Here is a 15,351-nt window from a genome sequence, read left to right as displayed (position 1 = left end):
ATGTTGTTTATATTGCTATTATTCATTAAGAAAATTCTAAGTCTCCAGAACAGCACCCGTTTTCTCCTGAGCCACAACGCCCCTTATTAATCATTAGAATAACTTAAAGAATCTGAATAATTAAAATAATTCGAACGATTAAAACAATCCGCCCCTTGTGGGTGGGCGTGGCAGCCGCCATGATGGGTGTGGATGCCGCCATGTTGGGTGTGGCGGGTGCCATGATGGGTGTGGGCGCCCCCCTGAGGGGTGTGGTCGCTTCACCGTCGGGCCAAACCGTATCTCCCGGGCTAGCGGGACACACCCTCACCCCTTGGATCGGTTCCAGCCGCTCCGGACCCGCCACAGCTCCGGTAACGGAGCCTGAAGCGCCACGAGCGCGGCCCTGCCCACACTCAAGATGGCGCCGCACTCTGAGTCCTCACGGGACCATCAATATGGCGGCGCCCGCTCCTGCGTCAGTGACGTCATTCTCGCTCCGGCGCGGGCCGGAAGTGGCGGTGTTTGGCGGCCCGGAGCTCGCGGCGCCGGTGAGGCCGGGGATGTTTGGTGACATCGGGGGGATTTGGGGACACCGGGGGGATCTGGGGACACTGAGGGGACCTTGGGGACACCGCGGAGGGGCTGAGGGGCACCGATGGTTGCGGGCGGGGCGGAGGGGCCGGGATTGTGTCTGCGCCAGGCCGGGGGTTGGGGCGGGGGGCGCCGTGAGGGCTCCGCGGGCTCAGTGTCCCCTCAGTGTCCCCAAGGTGTGGTGGCACCGGGTGAGGTGGCACTGGGGCTCCTTTGTCCCCTCCCTGGCCCCAAACCACCCCCCAGCTGTGCTGTGACCCCCGGGGTGACACCGGGTGACCCCGAGGTGACCCCGAGCTGTCCCCAGGCTGTCGCCATGGCCACCAGCCGCTCCGAGGACGAGGAGTCGCTGGCGGGGCCCAAGCGGGGCCCGGCCACCCCCGCGGGGACTGTCCCCAAACGGCGGAGCTCCTCCAGGTACCGGGCAGGAAAAGGGACAGGGGGGGACAGGGACAGGGGGGGACACAGCAGTGGTGATGGACACAGGGAGGGGACACAGGAGACAGCAGGACAGGAGAGAGGACAGGGACAGGGAGGGGACAGGAAGGAGATGGGGGACAGGAGAGAGAGGACAGGGACAGGGAGGGGACAGGGGACACAAGGGACACTTGAGCGGGGTTGGGGGGGGTTTGAGGCCGAGCCCAGCCCAGGATGGGGTTGGGGACACTTGGGGACCGTTGGGGACACTTGAGGGGAACCCTGTGGTCCCTCCCAGTCCCTCCCAGTTTGTTCCCAGTCCTTTCCAGTGCCCTGTGCTGCTCTCCCAGTGCTCCCAGTTTGTTCCCAGTTCCCCCCAGTACCTCCCAGTCCGTTCCAGGTTCATCAAGAGGAGGAAGTTCGATGATGAGCTGGTGGAGAGCAGCCTGGCCAAGTCCTCCCGGGCCAAGGGGGGTCCCGAGCCCCCCCCCCGACCCGGGGGCACGGGGGGCACGGCAGGGGGAGGGGCGGCTGGAGACCCCTCCCCTGGGGAGAGGAGAAAGGTGAGGAGGGGGATTTGGGGGAAAAATGGGGGGAGGGGGAGAAATGGAGAGATTTGGAAAAAAAAAAATTTGGGGGAAATATTGGGAGGGTGTGGGAAATGGGGGGGTTGGGGGAAAAGTGGGGGACTCAGGGACACCATGGGGACATTGGGGACCCCCCAGGTGCCCTCCAGGCACCACCCAGCCCCTTCCATGCCCCCCCAGGTGTCCTGGGCTGTGTTCCCCCACCTTTTGCAGACCCCCCTGACTCATCAGGGACATCCTGGGGTCACTCAGGTGCCCCCCAGGACCCCCCGGGTGCCACCTGGGACCCCTCAGGTGCCCCCAGTTGCCACCCAGCCCCTTCTGTCCCCACCAGGTGTCTCAGGCCAGGCCCCCCCCAGGTATCCCCCACTCAGTCAGGGACATCCTGGGGTCACTCAGGACCCCTGAGGTCCCCCCTGCCCCCCCCAGGTGTCGCGGGCCGTGCCCCCCCCGGCCCCCCCCGGGCCCGGCCCCCCCCCGGCGCTGCCCAAGCGGCTCAAGAAGAGCAAACCCAGCCCCGCCCCCCGCGACCTGGGCCGGTGGAAACCTGCTGATGATCTGCTGCTCATCAACGCTGTGCTGCAGGTGAGACCCCCCCCAAGTCGGGGAGACCCCCCCCAGTTCGGGGAGACCCCCCCTGACCTGGAGAATTTGGGGGAATTTTGGGGGGAACCCTACAGAGGGGACCTGAGCAGGTGGGGACTCATCAATGAGGAGTTGTGCTGCAGGTGAGGGCACACCTGGGGGGTTTGGGGACCTTTTCTTACCTGGAGGGAGTTTGGGGACCCCCCTCAATTCGGGGAGCCCCCCCTGACCTGGAAAATTTGGGGAATTTTGGGGGGAACCCCATGGAAGGACCTGGGCAGGTGGGGACTTATCAATGAAAGAACTTCTGGGGGGTTTGGGGGAGGTTTGGGGGACTCTCCATCACCTGGAAGGATTTGGGGGACCCTCCTCAATTTGGGGAACCCCCCCTGACCTGGGAACCCCCCTTTACCTTGGAAATTTGGGGGGATTTTGGGGGGGATCACCAATGGATTCTTGTGCTGCAGGTGAGGGGGGTTTGGGGGGGGTTTGGGGACCCCCCCTCACCTGGAAGGGTTTGGGGTGACCCCAGCACCCCCAGGACCCCTCCCCTCATCTGTTTTATTTTTGGGGTCCCCCCCAGACCAACGACCTGACCTCGGTGCACCTGGGGGTGAAGTTCAGCTGCCGCTTCACCCTGCGGGAGATCCAGGAGCGCTGGTACTCGCTGCTCTACGACCCCGTCATCTGCAAGTGAGGGGGGACTGGGGGACCTGGGGGGTCCTGGTGGGGTCCTGGGGTCTGGCAGAGTCAGGGGACACAGGTGACACTTGTGTGACACCTGTGTGACACCTGTGTGAGCTCCAGGAGCGCTGGTACTCGCTGCTCTACGACCCCGTCATCTGCAAGTGAGGGGGCTTGGGGGGTCCTGGGGGGCTTTGGGGGGTTGTGGGGGTGTTGTGGGGGGGTCCTCCAGGTGTGGCAGAGTCAGGGGATGCAGGTGACACCTGTGTGACACCCGTGGGACACCTGTGTGACAGCCAGCAGTGCTGGCAGTCGCTGCTCTATGACCCTGTCATTGCAAGCGAGAGGGACTTGGGGGATCCTGGGGGGCTTTGGGGGGGGGGTCCCACAGGTGTGGCAGAGTCAGGGGACACAGGTGACACTGGGGGGACACTGGTGACACTGTCCCAGGTGTGTCACACAGGTGTCACACGTGTCCCCAGGCTGTCCTGCCAGGCCATGCGCCAGCTGCACCCCGAGGGGTTGGGGTGTCCCAGGTGTGATAGGTATGAGAGCTGTGTCCCAGGTGTGTCCCAGGTGTGTCCCAGGTGTGTCCCAGGTGTCCCAGGTGTGTCACACGGGTGCCACACGTGTCCCCAGGCTGTCCTGCCAGGCCATGCGCCAGCTGCACCCCGAGGGGTTGGGGTGTCCCAGGTGTGACAGGTGTGAGAGCTGTGTCCCAGGTGTATCCCAGGTGTGTCCCAGGTGTCCCAGGTGTGTCCCAGGTGTGTTCCAGGTGTGTCCCAGGTGTGTCACACAGGTGTCACACGTGTCCCCAGGCTGTCCTGCCAGGCCATGCGCCAGCTGCACCCCGAGGCCGTTGCCGCCATCCAGAGCAAGGTTCTGTTCAGCAAGGCCGAGGAGCAGCTGCTGACCCGCGTGCCCTCGGTGAGCAGTGTCCCCTAATGTCCCCAAATGTCACCAGAGGTCATCTCCTGTCACTTAGTGTCAGTCACCCCACTGCTGCTGACCCACGTGCCATCAGTGAGGCACTGTCCCCAAATGTCACCAGGGGTCACTAGAGGTCACCCCACTGCTGCTGACCCACGTGCCATCAGTGAGGGACTGTCCCCAAATGTCACCAGGGGTCACTAGAGGTCACCCCACTGCTGCTGTCCCCTGTCCCCTCACTGGACACCTTCCAGGAGCTGCTGTGATGTCACCCAGTCCATGTCCCCATGTCCCCTGATGTGTCCCCTGTCCTGTCCCCATATCCCCATGGTGTGCCCTCACCTGTCCCCATGGTGTCCCCATGTCCCCTGACATGTCCCGTCACCTGTTCCTGTGTCCCCAGAGCCCTGTCCCCATGGTGTCCCCATGGTGTCCCCATGTCCCCTGACATGTCCCATCACCTGTTCCTGTGTCCCCAGAGCCCTGTTCCCATGGTGTCCCCGTGGTGTCCCCATGGTGTCCCCATGTCCTCTCACGTGTCCCCATATCCCCTGCTGTCCCCAGAGCCCTGTCCCCATGGTGTCCTCATGTTCTCTCACGTGTCCCCATGTTCCCTGCTGTCCCCAGAGCCCTGTCCCCATGGTGTCCCCGTGTCCTCTCACGTGTCCCCATATCCCCTGCTGTCCCCAGAGCCCTGTCCCCATGGTGTCCCCGTGTCCTCTCACGTGTCCCCATGTCCCCTGCTGTCCCCAGAGCCCTGTCCCCTCGCTGGACACCTTCCAGGAGCTGCTGCAGCGCCACCCCGCCGTGTTTTACCCTGCCAGGACCCCCAAGGCCCTGCAGCTGCACTGGCAGCTGCTGCGCCAGTACCACCTGCTGCAGGACCAGACAGGTGGGCAGGGGCTGGGGGGGTCCTGGGGGGTCCTGGGGGAAATTTGAGGAGTTCAGGGTGTCCTGGAAGGTTCAGGGGTCCCCAAAGTGTTTGAGATCTGGTGCCAGTGGCACCTGCTGCGGGAGCAGACAGGTGGGCAGGGGGCTGGGGGGGTCCTGGGGGGGGTTTGGGGATCCCTGGGGTGAATCTTGGGGGTCCTGTGGGGGGATCTGGAAGGAATTTTGGGGTCCCTAGGGGGGAATTTGGGGGGTCCCTGGGAGGATTTTGGGATCCCTGGGTGAATTTTGGGGGTCCCCAGGGTGGATTTTGGGGTCCCCGGGTGGATTTTTGGGTGCTGACCCCCCTGCAGTGCAGCCCCTCCCCAAGGGGGATCAGGTTCTGAACTTCTCTGACGCCGAGGAGCTGCTGGACGATGGCAAACTCAGGTGGGGGGAATTTTGGGGGGTCTGGGGTGGGAATTGGGGTCGATTTGGGGTGAATTTGGGGAGGTTTGGGGGGATTTTGGGGGTTTGGGAAGTGTTTAGGCGGAGTTTTGGGGGGTCTGGGGGGGCTTGGAAGGGTTTGGGGGGTCTGGGATGGGAATTTGGGGTCAATCTGGGGGGAATTTGGGGGAGTTTTGGGGGTCTGGGGGGGCTTGGAGGGGTTTTGGGGGGGTCTGAGGTGGGAATTGGGGTCGATCTGGGGAAGTTTGGGGGGGGCTGAGGGGCCTTTTGGGGGTCTGGGAGGGATTTTTGGGGGGTTTTGGGTGGCTGAGGGGGCTCTTGTCGGGATTTGGGGTTTTTGGGGTTCTGTCTCACAGCCCCTCCCCCCTGCAGGGACGTGCGGGACGAGGTGCTGGAGCACGGTGAGTGTCTGTCCGTCTGTCTGTGCAGAGCTGACTGTCTGTCTGTCTGTGCAGAACTGGCACTCACTGTCTGTCCGTCTGTCTGTGCAGAGCTGACACTCACTGTCCATCTGTCTGTCTGTCTGTGCAGAGCTGGCACTGTCTGTCTGTCTGTCCGTGCAGAGCTGACACTGTCTGTCCATCTGTCTGTCCGCGCAGAGCTGACACTCACTGTTTGTCTGTCTGTCTGTCCGCGCAGAGCTGACACTCACTGTCTGTCTGTCCGTGCAGAGCTGACACTGTCTGTCAGTCTGTCCGTGCAGAGCTGACACTGTCTGTCTGTCTGTCTGTCCGTGCAGAGCTGACACTGTCTGTCAGTCTGTCCGTGCAGAGCTGACACTCACTGTTTGTCTGTCTGTCCGCGCAGAGCTGACACTGTCTGTCTGTCTGTCTGTCCGTGCAGAGCTGACACTCACTGTTTGTCTGTCTGTCTGTCCATGCAGAGCTGACACTGTCTGTCTGTCTGTCTGTCCGTGCAGAGCTGACACTGTCTGTCTGTCTGTGCAGAGCTGACACTCACTGTTTGTCTGTCTGTCTGTCCGCGCAGAGCTGACACTGTCTGTCTGTCTGTCCGCGCAGAGCTGACACTGTCTGTCTGTCTGTCCGTCTGTCCGTGCAGAGCTGACACTGTCTGTCTGTCTGTCTGTCTGTCCGCGCAGAGCTGACACTCACTGTTTGTCTGTCTGTCTGTCTGTGCAGAGCTGACACTGTCTGTCTGTCTGTCTGTCCGCGCAGAGCTGACACTCACTGTCTGTCTGTCTGTCCGCGCAGAGCTGACACTGTCTGTCTGTCTGTCTGTCCGTGCAGAGCTGACACTGTCTGTCTGTCTGTCCGCGCAGAGCTGACACTCACTGTCTGTCTGTCTGTCCGCGCAGAGCTGACACTGTTTGTCTGTCTGTCTGTCCGTGCAGAGCTGACACTGTCTGTCTGTCTGTCCGCGCAGAGCTGACACTCACTGTTTGTCTGTCTGTCTGTCCGCGCAGAGCTGACACTCACTGTCTGTCCATCTGTCTGTCTGTCCGCGCAGAGCTGACACTCACTGTCTGTCTGTCTGTCTGTCCGCGCAGAGCTGACACTCACTGTCTGTCTGTCTGTCTGTCTGTCCGCGCAGAGCTGACCGTGGCTGACCGGCGGCAGAAGCGCGAGATCCGGCAGCTGGAGCAGGAGCTGCAGCGCTGGCAGGTGCTGGTGGATTCCATCACAGGTGGGACCGTCTGTCCGTCTGTCTGTCTGTCTGTCCACATGTCCAGGTGTCCGTCCTTGTGTCTGTCCATCTGTCCGTCCGTCCGTCTGGCTGTCCATCCCTCTGTCCGTCCTTGTGTCCATCCGTGTGTCTGCCCATCTGTCCATCCCAATTATCCCTCAGTGTCCCCTCACTGTCTGTGTGTCCCTCTGTCCCTCCAGTGTCTCCTCACTGTCCCTCTGTCCCCTCCCATTGTCTCCCTATTGTCCCCTGTCCCCTCACTGTCCGTCTGTCCCCTCACTGTCCGTCTGTCCCGTTTCCAGGGATGAGCTCCCCTGATTTCGACAGTCAGACTCTGGCCGTGCTGCGGGGGCGGATGGTTCGCTACCTGATGCGCTCCCGGGAGGTGAGACACAAAAAACCCCAAAAACACCCCAAAATACCCCAAAAACACCCCAAAACCAGCCTAAAACAGCCCAAAAAAAAAACCCCAAAACCCCCAAATTCCTGCAGATCACCCTGGGCAGAGCCACCAAGGACAACCAGATCGACGTGGACCTGGCGCTGGAGGGGCCGGCCTGGAAGATCTCCCGCAAGCAGGGTGGGGATTTGGGGGGGATTTGGGAGGATTTGGGGTTTTTGGGTGGGTTTTTTTGGGGATTTTGACGTCCCCCATGGATTTGGGGTTGTTTTAGGGTGGCCTGAGGGGATTTTGGGCAATTTTTGGGGAAGTTCCTCCCTTAAATTCTCCTTTTGAGTGCCAATCCCCACCCCAAAAACCCCCCAAAATCCCCCGGGATCACCTGGAACCCTTTGGAATTTTTGGGAATTCCTTGGAATTTTTGGGGAATTTTTGAGAATTCCCTGAAATTTTTGGGACTCTTTTGGGAATTCCCAGAAATTTTTCCCCCCTTAAGGGGTGATCACGCTGAAGAACAACAATTTCTAATCCTTTACACCCCTGAAAAAAACCCCAAAACCCTCCAGGATCGCTGGGAACCCTCTGGAATTTTTAGGAATTGCCTAAGATTCCCGAAATTTCCCCAAATTTCCCCTCTCAGGGGTGATCAAGCTGAAGAACAACGGCGATTTCTTCATCGCCAACGAGGGCCGGCGGCCGATTTACATCGATGGGCGCCCGGTGCTGGGCGGCAACAAATGGAAACTCAACAACAACTCCGTGGTGGAGGTGGAATTTGGGGGGTCCTGGGGGGGTTTGGGGGGTCCCCAGAGGGTCCTGGAGGGGTTTTGGGGAGTCCTTGAGGGGTTTTGAGGTTGGTTTTGGGGGGATCTCCAAGGGATTTGGAGGGTTCTGGGGGTTTGTGATATCCCCGAGGGGTGTTGGGGGGATCCTCAAGGGGTTTTGGGGGGTCCTGGGGGAGTTTTTGTGGGTCCTGGGGGAGTTTTGGGGAGTCCCCGAGGGGTTTTGGTGTCTCTGAGGGATTTTGGGGGATCCCCAGGGGGTCTCTGAGGGATTTTGGGGGTCCTGGGGGGGGTTTGTTGGGTCTCTGAGGGGTTTTGGGGGCACCCTGAGGGGTTCTGGGGGAGGGTTTGGGAGTCCCCAAGGAGTCCTGGGGGGGGTTTGTGGGGTCCCCAGGGGGTCCTGGGGGAGTTTTGGGGAGTCCCTGAGGGGTTTTGGTGTCTCTGAGGGATTTTGGGGGATCCCCAGGGGGTCTCTGAGGGATTTTGGGAGTCCTGGGGGGGGTTTGTGGGGTCCCCAGGGGGTTTTGGGGGAGTTTTGGGGGGGTCCCCAAAGGGAAAAGGGGAATGAGGAAAGGAAGAAGCCTCGGATTTAGGGGGGGATTTTGGGGGGTCCTGGGTTAGGGGTGGTCTCTGGGATTGGGGGTCTCTGGGATTTGGGGTCTCTATTTGGGGTCTCTGGGATTTGGGGTCCCTGATTTTGGGGTCTCTCTCTCCCCCCCAGATCGCCAGCCTGCGTTTCGTGTTCCTGATCAACCAGGAGCTGATCGCGCTGATCCGCAGCGAGGCCGCGCGCCTCGGCCACCAGTGACACCAGTATGGGACACCAGTGACACCAGTATGGGACACCAGTGACACCAGTGACACCAGTATGGGACACCAGTGACACCAGTATGGGACTGGGATTGTCCCAGTGCTCCCAGTTTGGCACTGGGACCCCCCTCGCCCCCACTGAGGGATGAATTTCCTTGGAATTACCCCAAATTTCTGCCCCCATCCCAAAGTTTTAGGATTCTCCCCCCGTCCCCAAATCCTTCCCCAGAATTTCTGGATTTTAAAGCTCCAAAGTTTTTTATTGGATTTGCTCTCAAGTTTTCGTTCATGGAAGGGGGAAAAAAAAATTCCCAAAAAAATCAAATTTGGGGAAAAGATGGAAAAAAAAAAGGGGGAATTGGGAAAATTGGGGAACTCCCCCATTGTCCCAAAAATTTCCAAAAATTTGGGGCCGGGATTGGGGTTTTGGGAAGGGGAAGGGAGGAGGAAATTCCTGAAATAAATTCCAGAGAAAATCAAAAAAATCCCGGAGTGTTTGAGTGGGGGGGAACTCGGGGGGGAGACCCGGAATTCCAAAGGGAAAATCCCAGATTCCAAAGGGAAAATCCCAGAGGGGAAATCCCAAATTCCAAATGGGAAATCCCAAATTCCAAAGGGAAAAATTCCCAAATTCCAAAGGGAAAAATTCCCAAATTCCGGGGAGGACACCCCATATTCCAAAGGGAGATTCCAAGATCCCAGATGGAAAATTCCCAAATTCTTGGGGGAGTCAGGAAGGAAGGAATACCCCAAATTCCAGAAAACATTCCCAGATTTTTGGGGGTTCAGGAAGGGACATCCCCAAATTCCAAAGGGAAAAATTCCCAGATTCCAGAGGGGAATTTCCCAAATTCTAGGGGTGACACAGAAGGGATCCCCCCCAGATCCTGCAGGGAAAATCCCAAATCCTGGAGGGGAAATCCCAAATTCTGGGACCCCAAATCCCAGATTTTGCGACCCCCCCCCCCCCCCCCAAATCCCAAATTTCCCCCCCAGTTCCCATTCCCAGCTCTTCCCTCGCTGCCAGCACAAGGTCGGGGTTGGAATTTTGGGAATTGGGGAGAAAATTTTGGGATTGGGACAAAACATAACCCAAAAAATTCATGGATTGGGACAAAACCAAACCCCAAAAATTTCAGGATTTGGACAAAACAAAACCTCAAAAATTCCGGGATTGGGATAAAACCAAAGCCCAAAAATTTTGGGATTGGGACAAAACTAAACCCCAAAACTTTTGGGACTGGGACAAAAACAAGCCCCAAAAATCCCAGTGGGAAAAGCCAGAAAGAGGGGGGGGAAAAGAGGGAAAAAAATGGGAAAAAAGAGGAAAAGAAGGGAAAAAAAAGAGGAGAAAAATGGGAAAAAAGGGGGGATGGCACAGAGTGGGAGCTGTAAACGCTGCTGGGGTGGGACCCCAAATCCTAAATCCCCTCCCCAGTTTTGGGGTCCCTCAGGAGTTGCCCCCCTCGGGGCGGCCCCGGGGGGGTTTTGGGGTCCCCGGGGGGCGCTGGGGGGGCGGGCGCGGCCCCGAGGATCCCGGCGGCTTCCGGCGGCGCTGGGGGGGCTGCGGGAAAGGGGGGTCAGAGCCCAGACCCCACACCTGGGAATGGTCCCAGAGCCCAAACCCCAAACCCCAAATCCAGGAATGATCCCAAACTCCAGACCCCAAACCTGGGAATGGTCCCAAATCCCAAATCTGGGAATAGTCCCAGACCCCAAACCCCAAATCCAGGAATGATCCCAAACCCCAAACCCCAAATCCTGGAAATGATCCCAAACCCTAAATCCCAAATTTCAAATCCTGGAAAATACCCAATTCCTGAAATCCCAAATTCCTTGGAAAGGAGGAATATCTGGGTCCCAAATCCCAACCCCAGCCCCTCCAATCCCAAAGTTCCAACCCCACCTGAGTGCTGCCCCTGGATGCCAACAACGCCAATCCCAACCCTGATCCCAATCCCCATCCCACTGCCCCAACCCTGATCCCAACCCTGATCCCATTGCCACATTCTGATCCCAACCCTGATCCCAATCCCCATCCCACTGCCCCAACCCTGATCCCAATTCTGATCCCATTGCCCCAACCCTGATCCCAATCCCCATCCCACTGCCCCATCCTGATCCCAACCCTGATCCCACTGCCCCATCCTGATCCCAACCCTGATCCCATTGCCCCATCCTGATCCCAACCCTGATCCCAATCCCCATCCCACTGCCCCATCCTGATCCCACTGCCCCCCATCCCACCCCCACCTGTGGGGCCGGGGTTTCCCTGGGGGTCGCTCTGTCCTGGGGGGATCCCGGTGCTCCTGGGGGGGATCCTGGTGCTGATCCAGCCGGGAATTCCGGGGCTGATCCTGGGGGGGATCCCGGGGGGGATCCTGGGAAGGCTGGGGGGGATCCTGGGGCTGATCCCGTCGGGAATGGGGTGGATGATCCCAGGGATGATCCCGCGGGAACGGCGGCGCCGGAGCTGCAGCGGGAGCGGCTGGAATAGCTCGGCCTGGGGTGGGAAACTGCAGAGAGACAGACTGGGATGGACTGGGAGGGACTGGGAATGGACTGGGAACAAATTGGGATGGACTGGGAACAAACTGGGAATGGCAGGGACACTCCCAGGGCAATTTCCCACAGGATTTTCCTGGGAATTCCCAGGATTTTACAGGGTAATTCCAGGAATTCCAGACCCACTTTACCCAAGGCCAGGGACATTCCCAGGGCAGTTTCCCACGGGATTTTCCTGGGAATTTTCCAGAATTTAATGCCCAGGATTTTCCCAGGAATTCCAGACCCGCCTTGCCCAAGGGCTGGAACACTCCCAGGGCAGTTTCCCACAGGATTTTCCCAGGAATTCCTGGGATTTTCCAGGATTTAATTCCTGGGATTTTCCCAGATTTAATTTCTGGGATTATCCCGGAATTCTGGACCCACCCTGCCCAAGGTCAGGGACACTCCCAGGGCAGTTTCCCGTGGGATTTTCCCAGGAATTCCCAGAATTTCCCTGGAATTCTGACCCACCTTGCCCAAGGTCAGGGACACTCCCAGGGCAGTTTCCTGTGGGATTTTCCCAGGAATTCCCAGAATTTCCCTGGAATTCTGACCCACCTTGCCCAAGGTCAGGGACACTCCCAGGGCAGTTTCCCACAGGATTTTCCCAGGAATTCCCAGAATTTCCCTGGAATTCTGAACCACCTTGCCCAAGGTCAGGGACACTCCCAGGGCAGTTTCCCACGGGATTTTCCCAGGAATTCCCAGAATTTCCCTGGAATTCCGGACCCACCCTGCCCAAGGTCAGGGACACTCCCAGGGCAGTTTCCCGTGGGATTTTCCCAGGAATTCCCAGAATTTCCCTGGAATTCCGGACCCACCCTGCCCAAGGCAGGGACACTCCCAGGGCAGTTTCCTGTGGGATTTTCCCAGGAATTCCCAGAATTTCCCTGGAATTCTGACCCACCTTGGCCGAAGGCGCCGATGCTGCCCCTCAGCGCCTCCAGGTCGCAGCCGAAGCGCCCGGCCCGGCCCAGCTCCTCATCGAACTTGCGCTCGCTCACAAAGTGCTGGGAACACAACGGGAAAATGGGAATTCCAGCGGGAATGGGGCAGGGGAAATGGGAATTCCCATGAGAATGGGGCAGGGGAAATGGGAATTCCCATGAGAATGGGGTAGGGGAAATGAAAATTCCAGTGGGAATGGGGCAGGGGAAATGGGAATTCCAGTGGGAATGGGGCAGGGGAAATGAAAATTCCAGTGGGAATGGGGCAGGGGAAATGGGAATTCCAGTGGGAATGGGGCAGGGGAAATGGGAATTCCAGTGGGAATGGGGCAGGGGAAATGAAAATTCCAGTGGGAATGGGGCAGGGGAAATGAAAATTCCAGTGGGAATGGGGCAGGGGAAATGGGAATTCCAGTGGGAATGGGGCAGGGGGAAATGGGAATTCCAGTGGGAATGGGGCAGGGGGAAATGGGAATTCCAGTGGGAATGGGGCAGGGAAAATGGGAATTCCAGTGGGAATGGGGCAGGGGAAATGAAAATTCCAGTGAGAATGGGGCAGGGGAAATGGGAATTCCAGTGGGAATGGGGCTGGGAAAACAGGAAAAATGGGAATTCCCACCTGGAAACGGGGCAGGGAAAACCAGGGAATTCTATTGGTAATGGAGCTGGAAAAATGGGAATTCCAGTGGGAACGGGGCAGAGAAAAATGGGAGTTCTTGCCAGGATTCCCACCTGGAAATGGGGCATAGAAAACCGGGAATTTCCACCAGGAATGGGTTGGGGAAAAATGGGAATTCCCTTTGGGAACAGGGCAGGAAAAACAGGAATTCCATTGGGAATGGAGCAGGGAAAATGGGAATTCCCATTGGGAATGGGGCTGGGAAAATGGGAATTCCCATTGGGAATGGGGCTGGGAAAACCAGGAATTCCCATTGGGAATGGGGCAGGAAAAATGGGAATTCCCACCAGGATTCCCATTGAGGAATGGGGCAAGGGAAATGAGAATTCCCAACTGGGGCAGGGAAAAATGGGAATTCCCACAGGACTGGGGCCAGAATTCCTAGGAATTCCTGCAGGAATGGGGCAGGAATTGCAGGAATTCCTGCAGGAATGGGGCAGGAATTGCAGGAATTCCCGTTTTTCCCGTGGGATCACCTTGATGTCAGCCCTGAGCTCCAGCAGCTGCTCCTCCGACATCCCCGGCGCCGCCTCCGTCAGCTGCCGCAGGGACTCGGCGCGGCGCTGCCGCAGGGACAGCAGCTCCACTGGGGGGAAAATGGGATAAAACATTGGGAATTACACTGGGAATTCCAGCCCAGCACTGCCGCAGGGACAGCAGCTCCACTGGGGGGAAAATGGGATAAAACATCGGGAATTACACTGGGAATTCCAGCCCAGCACTGCCACAGGGACAGCAGCTCCACTGGGAATTAAAAATGGGATAAAACATTGGGAATTACACCGGGAATTCCAGCCAGGAGCTGCCGGAGGGACAGCAGCTCCACTGGAATGGGAAAATGGGATAAAAATGGGATAAAACACCAGGAATTACACCGGGAATTCCAGCCCAGCACTGCCACAGGGACAGCAGCTCCACTGGAATGAAAATGGGATAAAACATTGGGAATTACACTGGGAATTCCAGCCCAGCACTGCCGCAGGGACAGCAGCTCCACTGGAATGAAAATGGGATAAAACATTGGGAATTACACCAGGAATTCCAGCCCAGCACTGCACAGGGACAGCAGCTCCACTGGGGGGAAAATGGGATAAAAATGGGATAAAACATTGGGAATTACACTGGGAATTCCAGCCCAGCACTGCCGCAGGGACAGCAGCTCCACTGGAATGGGAAAAATGGGATAAAACATTGGGAATTACACTGGGAATTCCAGCCCAGCACTGCTGCAGGGACAGCAGCTCCACTGGGAATTAAAATGGGATAAAACATTGGGAATTACACCAGGAATTCCAGCCCAGCACTGCCGCAGGGACAGCAGCTCCACTGGGAATTAAAAATGGGATAAAACATCGGGAATTACACCAGGAATTCCAGCCCAGCTCTGCCACAGGGACAGCAGCTCCACTGGGAATTAAAAATGGGATAAAACATTGGGAATTACACTGGGAATTCCAGCCAGGAGCTGCTGCAGGGACAGGAGTTCCACTGGGAATGAAAATGGGATAAAAATGGGATAAAACATCGGGAATTACACCAGGAATTCCAGCCCAGCACTGCCGCAGGGACAGCAGCTCCACTGGGGGGAAAATGGGATAAAACACCAGGAATTACACTGGGAATTCCAGCCAGGAACTGCTGCAGGGACAGCAGCTCCACTGGAATGGGAAAAATGGGATAAAACACCAGGAATTACACCAGGAATTCCAGTCAGGAGCTGCCGCAGGGACAGCAGCTCCACTGGGAATGAAAATGGGATGAAAAATGGGAATTAGGAAAAACACCAGGAATTCCAGCCCAGTGCTGCTGCAGGGACAGCAGCTCCACTGGAATGGGGGAAAATGGGATAAAAATGGGATAAAACATTGGTAATTACACTGGGAATTCCAGCCCAGCACTGCCGCAGGGACAGCAGCTCCACTGGGAATTAAAAATGGGATGAAAAATGGGAATTAGGAAAAACACCAGGAATTCCGGCCCAGTGCTGCTGCAGGGACAGGAGCTCCACTGGAACAGGGGGGAAAAATGGGATTAAAAAATGGGATAAAACACCAGAAATTGGGGATAAAACACTGGGAATTGGGTAAAAGCATCAGGAACTGGGGAAAAAACACTGGGAATTCCAGCCCAGCACTGCCACAGGGACAGCAGCTCCACTGGGAATTAAAAATGGGATAAAAATGGGAATTAGGGAACAATTATCGGGAATCTTGGCACGGTGCTGACGCAGGGAGATGAGCTCCACTGGAATGGGGGAAAATGGGATAAAACATTGGGAATTACACTGGGAATTCCAGCCAGGAGCTGCTGCAGGGACAGCAGCTCCATTGGGAATTAAAAACAGGATAAAAACTGGGAACTGGGGAAAAAACATTGGGAATTCCAGCCCGGCACTGCCCGGGACAGGAGTTCCACTGGGGGGAAAAATGGG

At 57.7% G+C, this 15,351-nt stretch overlaps 2 protein-coding genes across 3 annotated transcripts in view; one reads left to right on the top strand and one right to left on the bottom strand.

Moving 5' to 3' along the window:
• Positions 1-488: 488 nt before the first annotated feature.
• MCRS1 (microspherule protein 1) lies at positions 489-9,232 on the top strand. 2 transcript variants are annotated; one of them, XM_056514982.1, is made up of 15 exons: positions 489-530; positions 881-990; positions 1,391-1,553; positions 2,007-2,162; positions 2,746-2,855; positions 3,665-3,773; positions 4,530-4,668; positions 5,018-5,093; positions 5,484-5,512; positions 6,663-6,755; positions 7,058-7,140; positions 7,248-7,335; positions 7,796-7,923; positions 8,659-8,752; positions 8,797-9,232. In XM_056514982.1, the coding sequence occupies exons 2-14, from the start codon at positions 890-892 to the stop codon at positions 8,743-8,745; spliced, it is 1,362 nt and encodes a 453-aa protein (XP_056370957.1). In that variant the 5' UTR covers positions 489-530; positions 881-889; the 3' UTR covers positions 8,746-8,752; positions 8,797-9,232. The 2 variants fall into 2 exon arrangements, with proteins under 2 accessions (XP_056370957.1, XP_056370958.1); XM_056514983.1 differs by lacking the exons at positions 489-530; positions 881-990; positions 1,391-1,553; ... (1 more) ...; positions 2,746-2,855; positions 8,797-9,232 and adding an exon at positions 2,937-3,010 and having other exon boundaries at positions 8,659-8,773.
• The window catches only part of SPATS2 (spermatogenesis associated serine rich 2), a 20,902-nt gene continuing 14,606 nt past the window's right edge, over positions 9,056-15,351 (bottom strand). Inside the window, exons 10-13 of the mRNA XM_056514991.1 lie at positions 13,397-13,506; positions 12,202-12,304; positions 11,001-11,263; positions 9,056-10,311 (exon numbers count right to left, since the gene is read on the bottom strand). Of these exons, the coding sequence (XP_056370966.1) occupies positions 10,198-10,311; positions 11,001-11,263; positions 12,202-12,304; positions 13,397-13,506 (590 nt within the window). The 3' untranslated portion in view covers positions 9,056-10,197. The remainder of the gene's footprint in view (positions 10,312-11,000; positions 11,264-12,201; positions 12,305-13,396; positions 13,507-15,351) is intronic.

Source organism: Oenanthe melanoleuca, linkage group LGE22 (genome assembly GCF_029582105.1).
Source record: "Oenanthe melanoleuca isolate GR-GAL-2019-014 linkage group LGE22, OMel1.0, whole genome shotgun sequence".
Classification (NCBI taxonomy): domain Eukaryota; kingdom Metazoa; phylum Chordata; class Aves; order Passeriformes; family Muscicapidae; genus Oenanthe; species Oenanthe melanoleuca.
The sequence above is the reverse complement of the archived record's forward strand: the minus strand, read 5'-3'. Positions and strand labels throughout refer to the sequence as shown.